The sequence below is a fragment of the Clarias gariepinus genome, chromosome 22 (assembly GCF_024256425.1).
Source record: "Clarias gariepinus isolate MV-2021 ecotype Netherlands chromosome 22, CGAR_prim_01v2, whole genome shotgun sequence".
NCBI lineage: Eukaryota > Metazoa > Chordata > Actinopteri > Siluriformes > Clariidae > Clarias > Clarias gariepinus.
The window spans coordinates 6,555,914-6,573,572 of record NC_071121.1 but is presented as its reverse complement, the minus strand read 5'-3'; the positions used below and the strand labels follow the sequence as shown (position 1 = coordinate 6,573,572).

At 38.1% G+C, this 17,659-nt stretch overlaps 1 protein-coding gene across 2 annotated transcripts in view; it reads right to left on the bottom strand.

Annotated features, from left to right (window-relative positions):
* znf385a (zinc finger protein 385A) overlaps nucleotides 1-17,659 on the bottom strand; it is a 96,557-nt gene that overhangs the window by 38,476 nt on the left and 40,422 nt on the right. For both annotated transcript variants that reach the window (XM_053482486.1, XM_053482487.1), the window contains exon 2: nucleotides 152-297. In XM_053482486.1, coding sequence (XP_053338461.1) covers nucleotides 152-297 — 146 coding nt within the window. The remainder of the gene's footprint in view (nucleotides 1-151; nucleotides 298-17,659) is intronic.

Below are 17,659 nucleotides of genomic sequence, written 5' to 3'. Positions count from 1 at the left end.
CTATGCAAGGTGAATCAGACACCTTGGCAAGTTTGATCAGACTTACTGATCTAAGATCGACTGATGTGCTGATATGTGGCATAACTGCCAATAAGGCTTTGTAAAATGATGAAATAATCTAAAAGAGTTAGACAATGCTGTCTCGACTTACCGTGTTGAAGTTGTGGAAGAGTCCAACACTTTGATGAGGGGCTGTCTCCATGGGGAACTGCAGGAAGGGCTTCATGTCCAGGTGAGGCTGGATCACTGTGGGGGTCCGCAGAAATGTAGGGACCGCCCCTGCTCGGTTGATACTGCCTGTATATAAAAAAAAAAAACATAAGGTTAGGAAAGGACTAAGAAAGAAAATAAGGCCAGGCTTTTTGATCGTATTGCACAATGCGAGGATCTGTACATGCATCTGTTTAAATGTATCTGTTTCTGTGGTTTACGTGGCTCAAACCAGTTTTGATTTATTTGTGTTTTTAACTGCTATTAGATATAAGATATATATAGGATATAATAAGATATTTTCTAATAACTTTAGTTGTTTTTGGTCTTTCGGCTACTCTCGGCAAGGGGTCACCACAACGGATCATCTGGTCCGCACGTACAAGCTTGACACAGGTTTATGCCGGATGCCCTTCCTGATGCAACCCTCCCATTTTATCCAGGCTTGGGGCGGCAGTGGCTGGGGTTTGGGCACTGGCTGGGAATCGAACCTGGGTCTTCCAGATGGCAGGCAAAACACCCATCACAGTGCCCAACAATAGTTCTAATAACTTCAGTTAATTCCCAAAATAAAAAAAAAATAAAAAAACTAGTAATAAAATAGAAGCCAAAGTTAAACTGCTGTGACCTTGACCATGCAGATACAAAATATGCAGTAAATGCATCACACATCAGCATGGGAGCATCTTATACACTCTTGTGTTAATGACTGTAGTCTCAAGGCAGCAAGAAAGCATGGTCTTGCATGACTTTTTTGTTGTTGTTGTTGTTGTTGCTGAACCTGACCCAAGGTATCCTGGTGCACATCTTTTATCTCAACCAAATGCCCTGTGAACCATCCTGGTAAAGAGAAAAAAATTCACACACTCACACACTGCAGGAATTTGGTGGGAGAAAATGAGCCAATATTATAAAAAGTGTTTTGACTTTATTTCGGCACATCACTGTCCGTCCTGTGTTATGATAGTGCCCTGTCTCACTAAGCCTGTCTTTTTGTCATCTGCCCCCTTTTCCTACTCTCTTTTGCCCCTTCTCTTCTTTTCTCACTCCGTCTCTCTCCATTAATCCCCTGACACCAGTGCAACCTTATGGATGAGACTCTGAAATGAGCTGCTCTTCAGAACTCAGCTTTAGCAAGTCATTACTTAAAGCTGCTTAATTTTCACAGTTGGATTTTCCATGCCTCCGGTCCCCAGTAGTCCTAAATCTTTCCTTCTACTCTCTCTCTCTCTCTCTCTCTCTCTCTCTCTCTCTCTCTCCCGTCTCCACCAGACATTTTCTTCGCTGTTTTTTTTTTCAAGATTGTTTGTCAGCCTCTTTTTTCTTCTTCTTTTTTTTTCTTGATTCTGCAGTGCATTTCTCAGACGAGTTTCTCAGCAAGAGCCATCAGTGGGTTGGGTAGGGAGAAAGCCCGCTGTGAATGCTTCTGTCACAGAAGGTAGCTGACAGGATGTGACAAGAGTAGAGGAAAAACTGGTAGAAAAGAGGAAAGGAGAGGAGAAGAGGTGAGAGCGAGGTTGATGGGAAAAAAATGTTTGGTGCTGTACAGTTTCGGGTCATGCTCATATGCTTGTCTTTCATTTTCTCTGTTGTAGTCTCAGGCTTAAATAATCTTTTGCTTAAGTGATAGTGAGCATGCGGACGTGCAGGACACCCTGATGGCAGGTCAATACACAAACAGCACAAGAGAAAGGAAATCATTGGTGTTTATGGAAATCCAAAGCAAAATGTAGAAAATCTGCTTGGTGATAAAGGACTGGTGAGGAAGAAACATGTAGGTAGTGCTTAATCCTTCATTAACTCACATAACATTTAGAAGGTATAAAATGAAATGTTTGAGAGGCGTTCATATCAAACTGGGACTTTTGATTGTCCAGATAACAGAAAACAGTTATTAGAGTTAATTAGAGTTATAATCTCCTACTTACACTAGTGCTCATTATCCCGAGTTCCATAATCAATCCATCTGGTTTATTGTCTTAAACGTTGGCCCCCCAGGAACTCCTTTAGTGACCCAAATATGTGGAAATCACTTGTAACAAGGTTTAAGGGATGTGGCTGCCAGACAAGTTCCTGTATTGTGCAAGTGGTGTTTGGGGATGATTGCATTAGAGTCTCATTACCGTACTGTGCTTGAAGTCTTCCGTAAATGACAATCATTTTTACGCCCGGTTTGACTTGAATGCCCCCTTGTATACTGATAAATCTGAGAAAAAATAGCTATTTTATCAGAAATCGCAGATGCATTTGATACTCTGTACATTTCTCATGCTAAAGTAAAGATGAAAAACGTTCAGAAGGTGCATGCTCAAAATAAAACGCCTTAATTATTCAAAGGTTTAGCATGTATCATTATTGCCTAGGATACCTTATATATAATAAGAATCTTTGTTAAGGCTGTGGTCAAAACAAGTCCATGAAGCTCCAAAAACAGGTCCCACGTGACTTAAGGCCAAGTCAATTTTGACTCCAAATAAAAGCAGCAGATCAAAAATCATTAAATCCTTTTCAAGGCCAATCCTTTCCTTTATCTATTTGGCTTCATTCATGCTTAGCATCAGTGTTAGTCTTATTCCAAGAAGAAGGGGACATTTTTTGCATGCGGAAAGAAAAGATACAATTAAAAAGTCTGCTGAGGACAGGATCAAGTCCCAAGAGCTTAACAAGTCCAAGTACAAATGCAAATAAATCAAAGACATGGACAAGTCAGTACAGAAAACATCTTGAGGCTTAACTTGAGTCATAGATTCCGTGTTTTGCACTAAAAAACTTTAAAGGGGTAAAATATGTACTCAAAGTCAAAAGTACAACCATTGACTTTGTAAAATTATCCAAGGATAGTGTGATTATTGTTCAATAGCAAACTGTCACATCTGATTATAGCATCCACTTTGTAAACTCTACAAACCAGCACCATCTCCAGCAGGTGTAGGACTAGGTTTACAGGTCTAGGTCTAGGTCTAGTTTTGAATTGGTTTGAGCATGCGTGGTACATGACAACATAAAGAGAGTGAGAGACAGACTGCATTATCTCAGATCAGAAAGAAAGGTTTAGGTAATAAGGCAAATGGTGGAATTGAGAGGGGTTTACAGTATGTGTGTGTTTGTGTGCGTCATGGCCAGGCTGCAAGTGCGACTGTCCTTACAGTCCCAGGAGCCGTAATGTGTTTGACAGTGCACCACAGCCAGAGTGTATAAATCAGGTTGCTCGGCTGCTTCCTCACCCTAGTGTATAATTACATCATTAAAATTAAAGCACCCTTTCGAGACCTGGTTCTCACTATAAATCACAGTCATACATCACCTTGCAGGGATGTACTGTACATTATATCCAGTATATACCTATGCAAACAAATTAAAATAAGCTTTTGTGTTTATTGTTATGAATGATAGGTTTTATTCATCCTTAGCATTATGCGCATTAACAAAAACACATACAATCACAAGGACAGATGTCAAAGGATCAAGGGGATATACAGTACTGTACATCAACTCTAACAAGAGCGCTGATTAGCCCTCACAGTGCCATCCGATTGCTTTGCTGAAAGACAAACAGCCTTGATGTTGACACAGTGATCTTAACAGCCTCATCCAACCCTGACAGAGCACACCAGCTATGATGTGTTGTCCCAGGATCTAAAGTCTCCCCCTAGCTGGCCAGGAGAACCTGATCAGGGATTAGGGGTGGATGATGGACAGGACGGTCTGGGAAGGCGGGAAGGGGGGCGGTGCGGGTTTTGGAAGTCGATAAAACCTTGTGACATGCCAGGAATCCTGTAACACATGCGGAGAGCCATAATCACACCTTTCAAACAACCCGCAGCGCAGGGACTGTGCCAGTGACCACAATATTACAGCCAACAGAGTGTGAGCGTATACGAATACAGACATGGCAAGAGGAAGCAGCTGTAGCTAATGTGAATGTTTGAAAGAGTCCGATGGAGGATTTAGGAGCTGAGTGCGAATGATAGGGGGTTGGGATTGGGAAAGGGGAGGTGCTGAGGTTTTATAAATAGACAGAAGAGCAGCTGAAAATCATAGTCGTCTGTAAGCAATTTACCAATCTCAAATAAGTCTGTTTACCCTTGATAAACAGGTAATGACACTGTCTTCTTTGGTGCATTGGTCATGTGAATGGATCTTGTGCATGGAAGGGGATGAACACATTTTAAGGAACTGGCTAAGTAAAATGGTGAGATTTATGATATTGTTTAGGCATTTATTCAAAATATTAACAAACATTTCATATTCAGATCGATGTACTGAGTCTTTTGAGATTTTTATGATTAATGGTCAATAGCCTGAGTCAATGGTTTAAATCTGTCTTTTCAGGGACAACAAAGCACCAAATGATCTGCCCAGGTTTTTACACATGGTACCATGGCACCACCAAGTAATACTATATGGCCAAATGTACTGTATATGGTTTGGTGGTTCATATTCCTGGTCCTGAAGAATGCCCTGCTCTCCACCTTTACTTGCTCTGTCACACTCACTTCAATTCAGAAAAGGCTATTAATTAGCTGATTGGTTAAATAGCGTATACTGGGAGCTAAAAAAAAAAAAAAACACACACACACACCAAAATGTGCAGGGCAGGTAGTCCTCCAGGATCAGGGTTGGGGATCATAATTTTTGTTGAGAAAGAGTTTGAAGCATACAATTCTTTGATTTGTTTAAGATTGAAACAAAGAGGCCCAAACCTGTTCCAGCATGATCATGCCCCTGTGTCCAAACTGAGATCCATGCGGTTTGTTAAAGTTGGCGTCGGAGAACTTGAGTGGTCTGTACTGAGCCCTGAACTAATCTGAATTAAACAACTTGGGGATAAACTAGGAAGCCAACTACAAGTCAGGTCTTCACATTTGACATCGGTGCTTGACCTCACTAATGCTCTTGTGGATTACTGACCAAAAATTCCCACAGCCCTGCTCCAAGATCTAAAGGAAAGCCATTCCTAAAGGAGAAAATCAAAAAACGAGATTGACTCCATATAAATGTTCACCAAGAATATATGGGTGTGATGGTGAGATGTCATACTTTATTACTGGTGCATAAAGTGCTACATTGCATCAAACTTTTGGATTTCACCTTAGCATAGAAATAAAAGCCTCTATTCAATACGGCTATGTAGAATTCTAATTCTAAAGAAATGAAAAAAAAACATTTCTGAACCGTAAAAAACTACCAGGTTTTAAACTTTAGTCCTAAAATCAATCCCACTGGCACAACTTAGCCAAACATACTAATGAAAGACTTTAAAACAGATCACTTTTCAATTATTAAAATGCAATATTGTTTATATTATTCAATTATTAAAATGTTATATTTTAGACACATTTTTTTCAGACATACACACTTCCATAAATTTTCTTTTCATTTTTGTGAAGCTGCTTTAACACAATGATCATTGTTAAAAGCGCTATATAAATAAAATTGAATTTAATTGAATTTAATTTGTTTAGGTTTTTTTTTTTCCTTTAAGTGTGACAGAATTAAATATGTTATAAGGTTTAGATGAACATTGACAGCCACCATTTGTCCACATTTCTCGTTGCCCCGAACTCCAGAACTACAGAGTCAGACTTGGTCATGCTGTCTTCCAAGCAAATTATTATTTGAATGGCTTTGTTCCGCTAGAATATGGGGGCTGTACTTCCCAAACCTTCACTGTACTGTCGTATTCTTTTTCTTTGTCTCCCTCCACCTCGGAGACAAAGAGCTATCCTAAAACAGGCTCAATAGGAAATAAGAAACACAAATCAGAGATGAGAGCGAGTGTTAAAAAGAAAATAAAGGAGGATGGAAGAATTGCTTTCATTGGAAGAATATAGATACCTGGTGAGCCCCCAGGTGAGCAACCATAAAAGGATGAAAGAGAGAAATACCACATGTCCTTAATGTGGTGCAGTCCTCAGTTGTGAGTTCTGCAGTGCCGCAGGGTGCATCTTTTCGCACTTTGGGGTTCCACTGGCTGCACACTAGTATCCTCTATGAAACCATTAAACACCTATTGGTAAAGTTGCTTACAAAAATTGCTTGTATTATCACTAGGAACAATCACAGTAATTGCTTTGTCAATGCTTTGAGAGAAAATTTTGTTGATCAGCAAAGATGAAGAAGAGAATGTTACAAGAGAATGATACGGCAGAATGGTTGCAAGGTATATAGAAAAAAAGCATACAATAAATAATCTGTAGCCTATATAATTCAGAATGGAAGTTATTTTGGCTAAAATCTAAAAAAAAACTTCTCACTGGCCTTTACCCAAGCATTTAAGCAAGTAATCGGGTTGCTATTTGTGATGGGTTATGTGTCCTTCAGGTCCATATTCTCACTCACAATCTCTACTGCTTTATTCTGTCTAAAGTTTCACCATGCACAGGGTACTAAGGCACACATATACACATGCTCACTCGCATACTACGGTCAATTTTGGAAAGTCAAATAGCCTAATGTACATGTCTTTGGAATGTAAGAGGGAACCAGAGCACCCACCAAGCACAGGGAGAACATGAAAATTCCTTGCACACCTCCCTAATCACTACGAATTCATGACCTTCCAATCACCAATCCAAACCCTAACCACTCAGTTTCCACTGCTCTAGATTCCCCACCATGAAAATGTGCCATTTAGATGATGCAGAAACCAGAGTCTAGTTGCCAGTCCCTCCAGAGAGACTGCTGTTTGCCAAACATACTTGCCTTTCTTATTCAGCTGGTAAAATTTCAGGAGACAGTCATCTAATTGAGTGTGAGATCAAAGTTAATGGAGCTGCTGAGAATCGTGACTCGAGATACATACAGTATAGTTGTAACAGTCAAATACTGGAGAAAAAGCACTGCACCAATAAAGAAGAGAGGTATTTTTCAGATAAAGACATGATCAAGGGACAATTCAAACCCAATTGCATTCTGTATTACTTAGTGATAAATAGAATTGTAAAATGTCAGACATTTGGAAGAAAAGCCATACCTGGTGATTTAAGTTACCTTCATAGAATATGTTGCAAAGATGACAAAGACACCACCCCATCTTCCAACAGTTCAGACCTAAAGATTTTTGCTGGCGGTCCCCCCCAAGGCAGACTTTTTAGCTATATTTGAGCTAGACTCTCAAATGCCTTATTAAAGAACTATGCATTAAGCCCATACTGAAAATAATAAAGTGAAACCTCGGATTGCGAGTAACACGGTTAACACCGTGTTAAAGATTTTTAATAAATTTTGACTTGAAAAACGAGCAAGTCTTGGTTTACGAGTACCAAAAAATCATGTATCATCATCCTTCTTGTTTTGATGCCAAGCATCACGTGGTCACAACTGATGCAATGGTTTTTCTCTCTCTTGCACTGCAGAATTGTGGTTAATCGTTTTCCCTGCTGGGTCTTAGTGTGCGTCTCTCACTGGTATAATCAACATCCATGCATGCGTGTACTGTTTACTATAACACTGTGACCACGTGTGTGCATGTAAAACATATTTTATTTTGTGTTTGTAAGCGCGTGTGTACAACGCGCGTGTACTGTTTTTTTATAATATACGTGTGCGTGCGTGTAAAGCAAAAGAAAGTCTCATTAGAGGTTAAAAATCTATTTTCTCACTCAGCCTGTCGTTATGTGTGTGCTGACTGATGACATCAGTGCTTTAAGTATCAGGCAAAAATTTGCTTGAATTCCAGTCTGATGGTTTTCATACATAGTTGCATGACTGTATGTATAAATATTATATTGTAACAGGTTCGACTCTATGTGCACGAAGGGCACCATAGTGCACGGACACGAGGCAAGGTCTTATGGGAAAAAAAAATGATTTTATTTAGATTAAAAAGGAGGGAGGATCAAACGAAAGGGAAGGAAAGAAGTGAAAGGTGCACGTGCAGGTCGGGGCCAGTGCCCAGCTGTATATAATATAATTTATTTATTTTTTCTCCTATAAAACATGTTTTTTTTATATTGCTTATTTTATAAATCAATTCGTTTGGTGTAATTTGTAATTTGTAAACCATAAACCTATGAATTTATGTTCTAATATAATATTTGAAAGAGATTATGTGGGGGGGGGGGGGGGGCAAACCGTGGCGGGAGGGGGGGAGGGGCATTTTAGAGCCTAAGACGGCCCAAATAGGTGGCCCGTCCCCTTGCATACCGGCAGAATCGGGTGCCGCCTACATAGGAAGCCTACGGAGTGAGCAAGGAGCGATAATACATTTGGGCGCACGCCCATATGGATATATGGACCACATATAAAAGTGACGCAGATGCGATCTGAAAAAGCATCCAATTTGTGCAGTCTTAAAAAATCAGATTTTAAAAAAATCTGATTTTAGTCATTTCAGGCTGGTAATGTGAATGTAGCCAGTGTTCACAGCTGTGCTTTTTGCAGAAGTTTCCTGATGAGAAAATGGGATTCTGAGAATATCTTCAGCATGCTTGCCTCATTAGAGAAGAACAAAGTTAAAATGATGACCGCAGTACTCTAGTCAAAAGCTGAAGAGAGGAACATTAGGAGGGGGAAATGTAGGGCCAGGAAGAAGGCTGTAATTACTGGTGCAGTAAACTGCAGTGGGCAGGTGACACCTCTCTTACTGTTCAAATAAACGCCATAAGCAGGAACATTTGGTCCACGTTTAAGACGGCAATCAGCGCAGGAACGATGCGTTTACTCATTATCATTATTTTAACAGAGAATACACAAAGGCTGTCACTTCTGACAGTTTAATTACTAAAGGATGGGACTTGAGCTGTGATATTCCTAACAAGGGTTCCACATCTCTCCCATTCAGAGGCTAGTTGACTGTGCATGATTCTTAATTATTATGCTCAATGTTTAAGTATGTTTTTTTAAATTATGATTATTTGTCTGATGGCTAGAATTGCTAGTTGTTGATATGTCAAATTGGTCCATCACAGTCAAAACATATAAATGATAATTAATTTATCATAAAAACGCATGCACAACTGTAACATGCTGCAAAAGTATACAAATATTTTGAATGGCCACATGAAAGAGTGACTTCTTTGCATCTATGGGCAACAAAACATGATTTAACCAGGTAAGGAGAACCAAAAAATAAAATACAGAACCGGAAGTTTTCATTCAAAAGATGAAATGTGTGCACAAAAAAAAAAAAAACTCCCTTTAGTTATCTATAGAATCCCCTGCTACACTAATGCACTTATCCCAGCATTTCACTAGGCTTGGATACCATCAAGGCTAGAAAGTTTTCTCAGTATGCCAGAGCCATGATCGGACTGCATGCTTCACCTCTGGCCTCCCAGGAACCCCTCGAATCCCTGGATCGAGGTTAGGCCTTTACGTAGGATGTGACGACAACTCTCAGTTCCTGTAATGTGCAAGTGGTGTTGGTAAACGATTGTGCGTACAGTTCCACAGATGTTTCTCTTCTGCAAGCTGGTGACAAGCTATCAGTCAATTTTCCAGGATTAGGCGTTCCACTCGGGAAATGTTGGAACTGTTAAGACGAGCAAAAAATGTTGTTGTATTATTTAGAGTTGAGACACCTGCTCATTAACATGCATGCCCTTTCACATCTCCCGCCCTTTGCAAAACCTGACATAGCAGAACAGAAAAAAAGAGGTAACTGCAGATCTGCTTTAAGGATGCAACGTGATGCATGTCACTCATGTCTGTACCTGTCCTGTACTCAGCTGGGGCTTAGGCTGGAGAAATAACTCATTCATTTAGCCAGTTTAGGCCTAATTAGCGAAGCGCCAGCACAGCTCTGCTTTGTATTCCATCACCGTCTCTGCACAGAAGTGGAGGAGAGCCAGAACCTTCACCTGACCGCGAGGACCATACATCATCCAAATAAACCCTCCAGATTTAAACCCTCCTGCTGTGTCATAGACACATACAAACAAAACACTCCAAAAAAAATAAAAAACATGAACTAAATGAATATGATCTTCTTTAACCTAGATGGATATTGCTGCTTCATGCTGCTTTACAGATTTACTGCGGCACATCTGTTATGAGTGTGGTGTGTGGGTCAACAGCAGATAAACTAATGCAGGCAATCCCTTTCCTTACTGCCAGCACATAAAAGCCATGCCAGGTCTCTAGAGAAAGTTCTTCATTAAAGATGTACATTTAATTAGCATGAATCCTCGGCACCACATTTAGAAACAGAAGCTCATGCTCAAATGCACGACTGGCTCCGGAAAACATTAAAGGCCATTAAAAATAATAACAGAAGCATTAAGCCATGCAAGCTGAAATAATTCTGATGTACACAATGGGACAGTTGTTGGATTGCAATTATTGATGGAAGTGAGTAATCCACTTGAAATAGTCACAGCTTTAGAGTTCAGTTCAATAATTTAGAGCTTTAGAGTTCAGTTCAATAATTTTTTTAGCTGTAAATATTTTCGAACCAGTCCTGACTGGTTCGAAAATATTTACAGCTAAAAAAATTATTTACACTATATTGGCTGTATTAATTGTTTGAAGTAATTTGGGGAAATTTACAGTACAGTCAAAATATGTCTAGGTATTTCTTTTTAGAAATAGTATTCTTGTGTTTGTTTTGTTTCTAGTAGAATCTTTTTCAATGTGCTACGTTGTGATTGTAAATTTTAAAAACACTAAACACCATTATTTTTTTTACAAATTATAAATAAATAAATGAAATAATTAAAAAACTCCACCTACTCTCTCAGTACATATACATCTTTAGACTTATTATTAGGTACCACTGTGGCTTGGTGGTTAGCACTGTCGCTTTGCGCCCCCAGGGTCCGGGTTCGAGTTCAGTCTCAGGTAGAGTTTGCATGTTCTCCCCATGATTTTATGGATTTCCTCTGGGTACTTCAGTTTCCTCCCACAGTCCAAAGACATGCAGATTAGGCTAATTGGTGTTCCCAAATTGCCCGTAGTGTGTAAATGTTGACCCGAGGTCCCAACATGGTTGTAAAATGGGAATAAATATAATGGTGGTCATTATTGGCTTTCATGGTCCCGAGTTAGACTATAAGAGGCTCCTAGATGGATGAACTGAGACTTAATAAAAAATTGTTAGAGCTTTAAGGTAAGGTACACAATTTCATTTTAAATAAATAAATTCTATATTGAAACTTTAAATTGATACTTATGAGCACATGAATCTCAATGTCATGTTAAGTTATTGATTTAAAATGATCACATCTGGTGTAATATACTATTACAAATTTTGGTTATTACTTACATTAAGCAAATTAGCTAGCTAACTGGTTATTAAGCAGCAGTAGTACTGTATGTGCATAAAATGTTGCCAAGAAAAAAGTCTGTAAAGTTCTGATAAGAGGTAACTATAGCTTTTAGAATTTTCAAGCAAACACTGTGAACATTATTTAATAGGAAGATAAGAACGTGACACACGAGGTAGTATAATCTTTTTCCTGGCAGACAGTTTTGACATCAGGTATCTTGAGTTCTAATATTAAATAATATTAAAAATCACATCTGTTACCCTACCCTAAAATCTTTGCACAGCGGGATGTTTTATGCATTAGCTTGACGTTAACCAGTTTTTGAAAGTGTGTCATTTTAATTCGATGCTATTAGATCATAGTGTTTATCTAATATATTTTCAGAAGGAAAATTTAAAGGAATTTTTGATTTTCTTTCGATTTCCACTCTCAAAGGATCTTAGATTTATATTAGATTATTTTATATTAGAAATGTCATAAGGCTGTCATTAAGAAGAAAAAAAAAAGACAAAATGCAAAACGTCCAGCACAGTCCCAGAACCAGCTCATGATTACTTTAATCTGTTGCTCTACATTAGAATAAAATCCAAATATACTTGATACTTTAATATCTTGTAAATTTTGAAAGAAATTCAGAAAGACTGACACACTTGGGATAAATTTGACTCATGAATGTTTCTTACATAGACAATAGGAAAAGACACCTTCTCTCCCTGGCTTAAAAATAAATCTAGGTTCTAGTGTTCAGTAGATTTTGGGGGGTGGGGGTTGGGGTGGGGGGATCTGTACTTCTCTATTCTTGTATGCATACAGTAGGTTTGACATTTGCTGGTTCTGCTATAGTTTCAGTCTGGAGAGTAAATCTGACTACAACTGAAAGGTAGAAAAAATAAAGAAAGTAATCTGAAATAAAGTACATGTTTTTTTTATTTTATTTGTACACATCCAATTATTGTATGTTAAATACTATTTTATGCCCAACAATGTTAATATAAAGTGCATTAGCAATACGTCTAAAAGATGTTTAATGACTAAGAGATGAGTTGCCCCAGACATATCTCAAGAAGTTAAATTCTCCCTCGGCATGTCAGGTTTGGTCATTACTCTAGGCACTGGACCTTAGTGCAATTCACCCAGTCGTGAACAGCTTCTCCCCTGCTCATGGTGTGTTCAGAGACTGTTACGTAAGTGCATTAATGAACAACACAGCAATATTCAAAATCTAATCACGATATTTTTTTTACTTTAAATTTATAGACACAGATAGTATCTTTTCCATTCAAAAAAAAACAATAACACTGAATAAACTTAAAATAAAATTTTGTTTGCAGTGTCAATGCAGCTCTCTGGATTTTCAATTTGGGATAATTCTATTATACAACAAGTGTTGATCCACCCGTCATTTCTTTATATTCTGCTTCCAAAGAGCCAGACTTTTTTGTATTTTTAATGTGGTCTTAAGGATTAAATCTCCAGGCTTCTTTTCGTCTCTGTCTCTCTCTCTTTTTTTTCCAGTTTTCATTGACCAGTCCAGTTCCTGCACCTAACCAGTTTCAGATGAATTTTTTTTTGCTAGTTAAGCCACACAGTGACCTGTGAATCATTCAAGCATAACTTAAGGTATGAACCAGTAAAAAACAGGTCCAGATAATGACAGATGGTCAGGCCGGTAATTAGTATACGGGTGATGCTGAATGCTGAGACGAGAGGGGAAATGAGGTTGCTGCTGAAGTTGTTATGTAAACAATCAATTTGTAAATTGTATCCTTAGGCTCTTTTAAATCTGTCAAAATAAAACATTTGTATACATTTATTTACTTTAATCTACATCATTTAATTTTATTTCATTTAATATAAAATAAGAAATGAGGGGTGGCTCAAGACTTGTACACATTATTATACGTATTTGCTTTTATAAATGCACCAGAATAGAAATACATTTAGACTGTATGCACCTAAAGTACAGTGCAAAATGCGTAGGCAAACTTTTATTTTTTTTAGTCATACCTTATGTCTTTATGTTTGTTTTATGCACTTATATGGCCAAATATTTGTTGACACCCATTTGTGCTTTAAGTCATATTTTGCTGTGATACCATTGTGGGAAGGCATTCCATTAGATTTGCAGTGTGGCTGTGGGGATTTAGGTTCATTCAGACACAGAAGCATTAGTGAGGTCAGGCTCGTATGTCAGATGAGAAGATCTGAAGCGCAGTCAGCGTTCCAGTTCATCCCAAAGCTGCTCAATGGAGTTGAGGTCAGGTCTGTGTACAGGATTTTCCATTCCAACCTTGACACAGCATGTCTTCATTGAGTTTGGTTTGTGCAAGGGGCACAGTCATGCTGGAACAAGGTCAGGCCTTTTAGTTCCAGTGAAGAGAAATTGTCATCCTGTATAATAGTGTTTGTAAAAATAGTAAAGAAGAACCACATGTGAATGTGATAATGAGTTTTCCACAAACCTTTGGCCATATGCATAGTGTTACTACTGCATCAGCATTAAAGGAGCAAATTTTATGTTCTGTAGGTTTGCAAACATTCCACAAAAAAATGTCACAGAGAAAAGATGCAAGAGCAGCAACCAAACTATCTTATTAAACTGCATGATTGTACCTTGTAGCATTTCATTATCTTTGCATTAGAGAATTTCTTCACATTGCTGTATGTTGATATTGTACTTCTATTGCTTTGTAGCTCATCTGATTGAGTATTTACGGCTTGTAATAGGAAAATGTGTTACTGCACGGATTATTTTGACTAATTGCATGCCGTTTACTAATTACGGAACGTTTTTCATCAAGATAAATATTCATTAGATGATTTTGTTTTTGAGTATTGCTGGAAAGTTCTGTTTTTTTATTTTATTTTAATTTATTAAATTAATCTTTCTGCAATACTTGACTTTTTTTTAAATGTATTCTTTTTTTGTTTACTGAGACATAATAAAGAAGCAAAAAAAATTTTTGTCCACAAGGAGGTGCTAGCATAATTTCTGCTACCTACCCACAATATAAACTGCAGTTCTCCCTTGAGTTTATCACTTTTTATGCTTAATCAGTTTGTTTTCTTCGTTCTAACTTATGGCTCCTGTTTCCCTGTGGTTTAAATTACTAAAAAGGTTCGAAAGCACATCGTATTTCACTGGTACACTGCAACCCTCCAGAGTCAGGTTCTGGAGTTCATGATGAATTATTCTAGATAAAGCAGTTTGTGCTGTACTGTAAATAGTTTATTCCCTCTTAAACATGGTATACATTCGTGTGCAGGTTCCTCGTTAACTAAGTGCCTCCAGGTGAGTGAAAGAGAAATTTGAAAATGAATTCATAGGCCTGAAGCGCAGTCAAGAGCAGAATGAGTCTCAGCATGTTTGTCTTTAATCCCAGCGCAAATCCATGTACAGGGTTTCTTCCGTGTGTGTTTGTGTGAGTGTGTGTGTGTGTGTTTGAGAGGGAAAGAGGGAGGGCACAAAAAGGTAGAGAGCAAGGATATAAAGCGTGTGTCTGTGCATGCTGACGGAATTGTAAATTAAAATGTCACCACAAATTATACACCTACATGAGACGCGGCATTACGATGACTCTGACATACAGTAATTCACCCGTGCTGTAATCTCTCTATTTTATATATATTGATTTAATGCCTTTTTGGATATATCGGTTTATGGTTGGGGCACAAATACTTGATAAATGGCGATGCATCAATTTCCTTCAGCAGGTTTAATTTACTTTAATCTATGCAATTAATAGATATCATCCAGAAAAGAATTGAAAAGTCAACAAAACATCGAGACACAAATAATAAGAAGGTGTAAAATGGGTACAGTGATCTGCTGCAGGAGTTCTTTCGTACACAAACACCTAGTGTCATTTTCCCAGGATCATCTCTGTAAAAGATCCGTACCATCAGAATTACAGAGATGAGCAACATAGAGATGCTATTTAAAGACAGCAGAGCTACAAACACCTAAATGTGGGCAGATGATATAATATAATATATAGTGTAGAGATGATGTATGTAATGACACCCTGGAGAGATAATAACATGACTGAAAGTCAAAAGTCCCCGAAAGGAATAAGGCTTGATCTTGTAAGTAGGTGAATCCAGGCTGTGAGGCTTTAATTACCAGTCTGCTCTCTGTTTAAAGAAAAAAAAAAAAAAAAAGTGCTGAGCCTGTGTCGTGGCTTACAGGCCACCTGCACACAAGAATCAGGAAGCTGCACTAAGCCAGGCAAAGTTTAGAACTTTAAAGGTGCTTCCAACGTCTCTGTAGTCCTTGTGTAGATGTGTGCCTTAATCTTTTTTGAAAAATCTGTTACATATTGCATTGCCAAGGCCACCTTGTAGCAGAGTAGTTATACTGTACTGTACCATTGTGCAGCAGTGCTGGTGGCATTTGCTTTAATTCAGGCAGAATCTTTAAATATAGTTTATAAGGATGGATTCTTTAATGTCGTGCCACATTCAAACATTTTGTAATAAATCTCGCTAAGCATACAGTAATGTCTCTTTTGATTATTTAATCTCAGGAATTCTAGAGCAAAACCTGCATCCTGCAAAGAGCACCGAGGCAAGTCCCTACAGGAAGGTACGGAGACTAGAAACATACTCTGATTATCAGATACGGTTTAAGAAATGAATCCTTTGTTATACATTTATTGCGTTTGATGAGAACATGTATTACTGTCAAGTCAGATCTGGAACCAATTATATTTTCTACTATGTTTTTTTTTTTTTTGGCACATTTAGATGTATGAGGATTCAACCAATCAACTGAGATAAAAATAGGCATTCATTCAAGAAAACCCTTAGAAGTTCTCGACATTGGGTTGTACAGCAAAAGGGTCTGCAGTTTTATTTATTAATTTTATTCATTTGTTAAATAATTGTTGTAGCTATAAGCCTCATAATTATGTTGTTTATTATAATAACAAAAATAAATAATGTCAACTTGAACAAAACTGCAATCATTATTTATAAACATTAGAGATGTGGGAAAAAATCGGCTTAATGGTTCGCACTCCTGCCTCGCACCTCCAGGGTCTGGATTTGATTTCTGCCTCTGGTCTGTGTGCATGGAGTTCTCCCCATGCTTGGTGAGTTTCCTCCAGGTACTCCGGTTACCTCCCACAGTCCAAAGACATGCAAATTAGGCTAATTAGTCTACCCAAATTCCTTTGTAGTGTGCGAATGAACGTGTGAGAGTGTGTATGTGTGTGCCATGCGAAAGTTTGGCACCCTGTCAAGGGTGTTCCCCGCCTCATGCCCTGGGATAGGCTCTAGATCCCCCCGCAACCATGTATACAGGATAAAAGTGGTACAGATGATGAGGAAGTGAGTGAGTAAGTGCGTAATTCATACAGTATATTACCTTGTTGACTCTAAATTTGTTTTATTATTTTTTTTATCTGTAATTTATATATGTTTGCATTTAAGGTTGTAATACGTTGCAGTTCCTCTATGGTTCTACTGGTGGCGCACTCTAAACTATTCATATGTTGAGCATCCTGTGTGGGAGGGGCAAATAATTTGCTAAGTTCCTTTGAAGTTGCAACAAAATCTAAAATATATAATTTAAATATTTATAATCGTGATATTTACACAAGTCACAATACAAACTATATCGGCACCTAGGTATCGTGATAATACTAATGTACAGTAGTATATTATTTCTATATATATATATATAGCACAACCCAACATGAACTGTATAAGTAACTCTTTGTTGTTCACACACCAGTTTTACATTTCATTGCCTCAAGGTAAAGATATAATGCTGAATACATTCACTGTTCAGGTGCCATGATACTGTATAATTCTTCAAGAACAGACCATGACTCCAAACACTAAACACTAAAATGCTGTCAAAGCAATAACCAGGTCTTCTAATTATGCTGCATTAACTTTCTGCGTCACTTCCCCACTCCTTTTTTACATTTAATTTTAGTCTTTACTCTCCGTCATTATATCAGCGTTTACATTCTGTGCTCCAAATGATCAGAGTTTGGCATCCGGACAGCTTGGCTGGTAAGATTATCTGCTCTTAGCCACTGCATGTTCTTAGCTGTAAGGCTCATCTGATTGACTCAGTGAAGCCTGGAGGCTGCTGTGAAGCTCACGGTTGTTTCACCGACTGCGAAATGAGAACGATCCATTGCAGAAAGAAATCAAATTCTTGATATAATTCTCTATATGCACACTTTCGAGCATTTTACAAAAGGAACATATCACTAGTGTAGGTG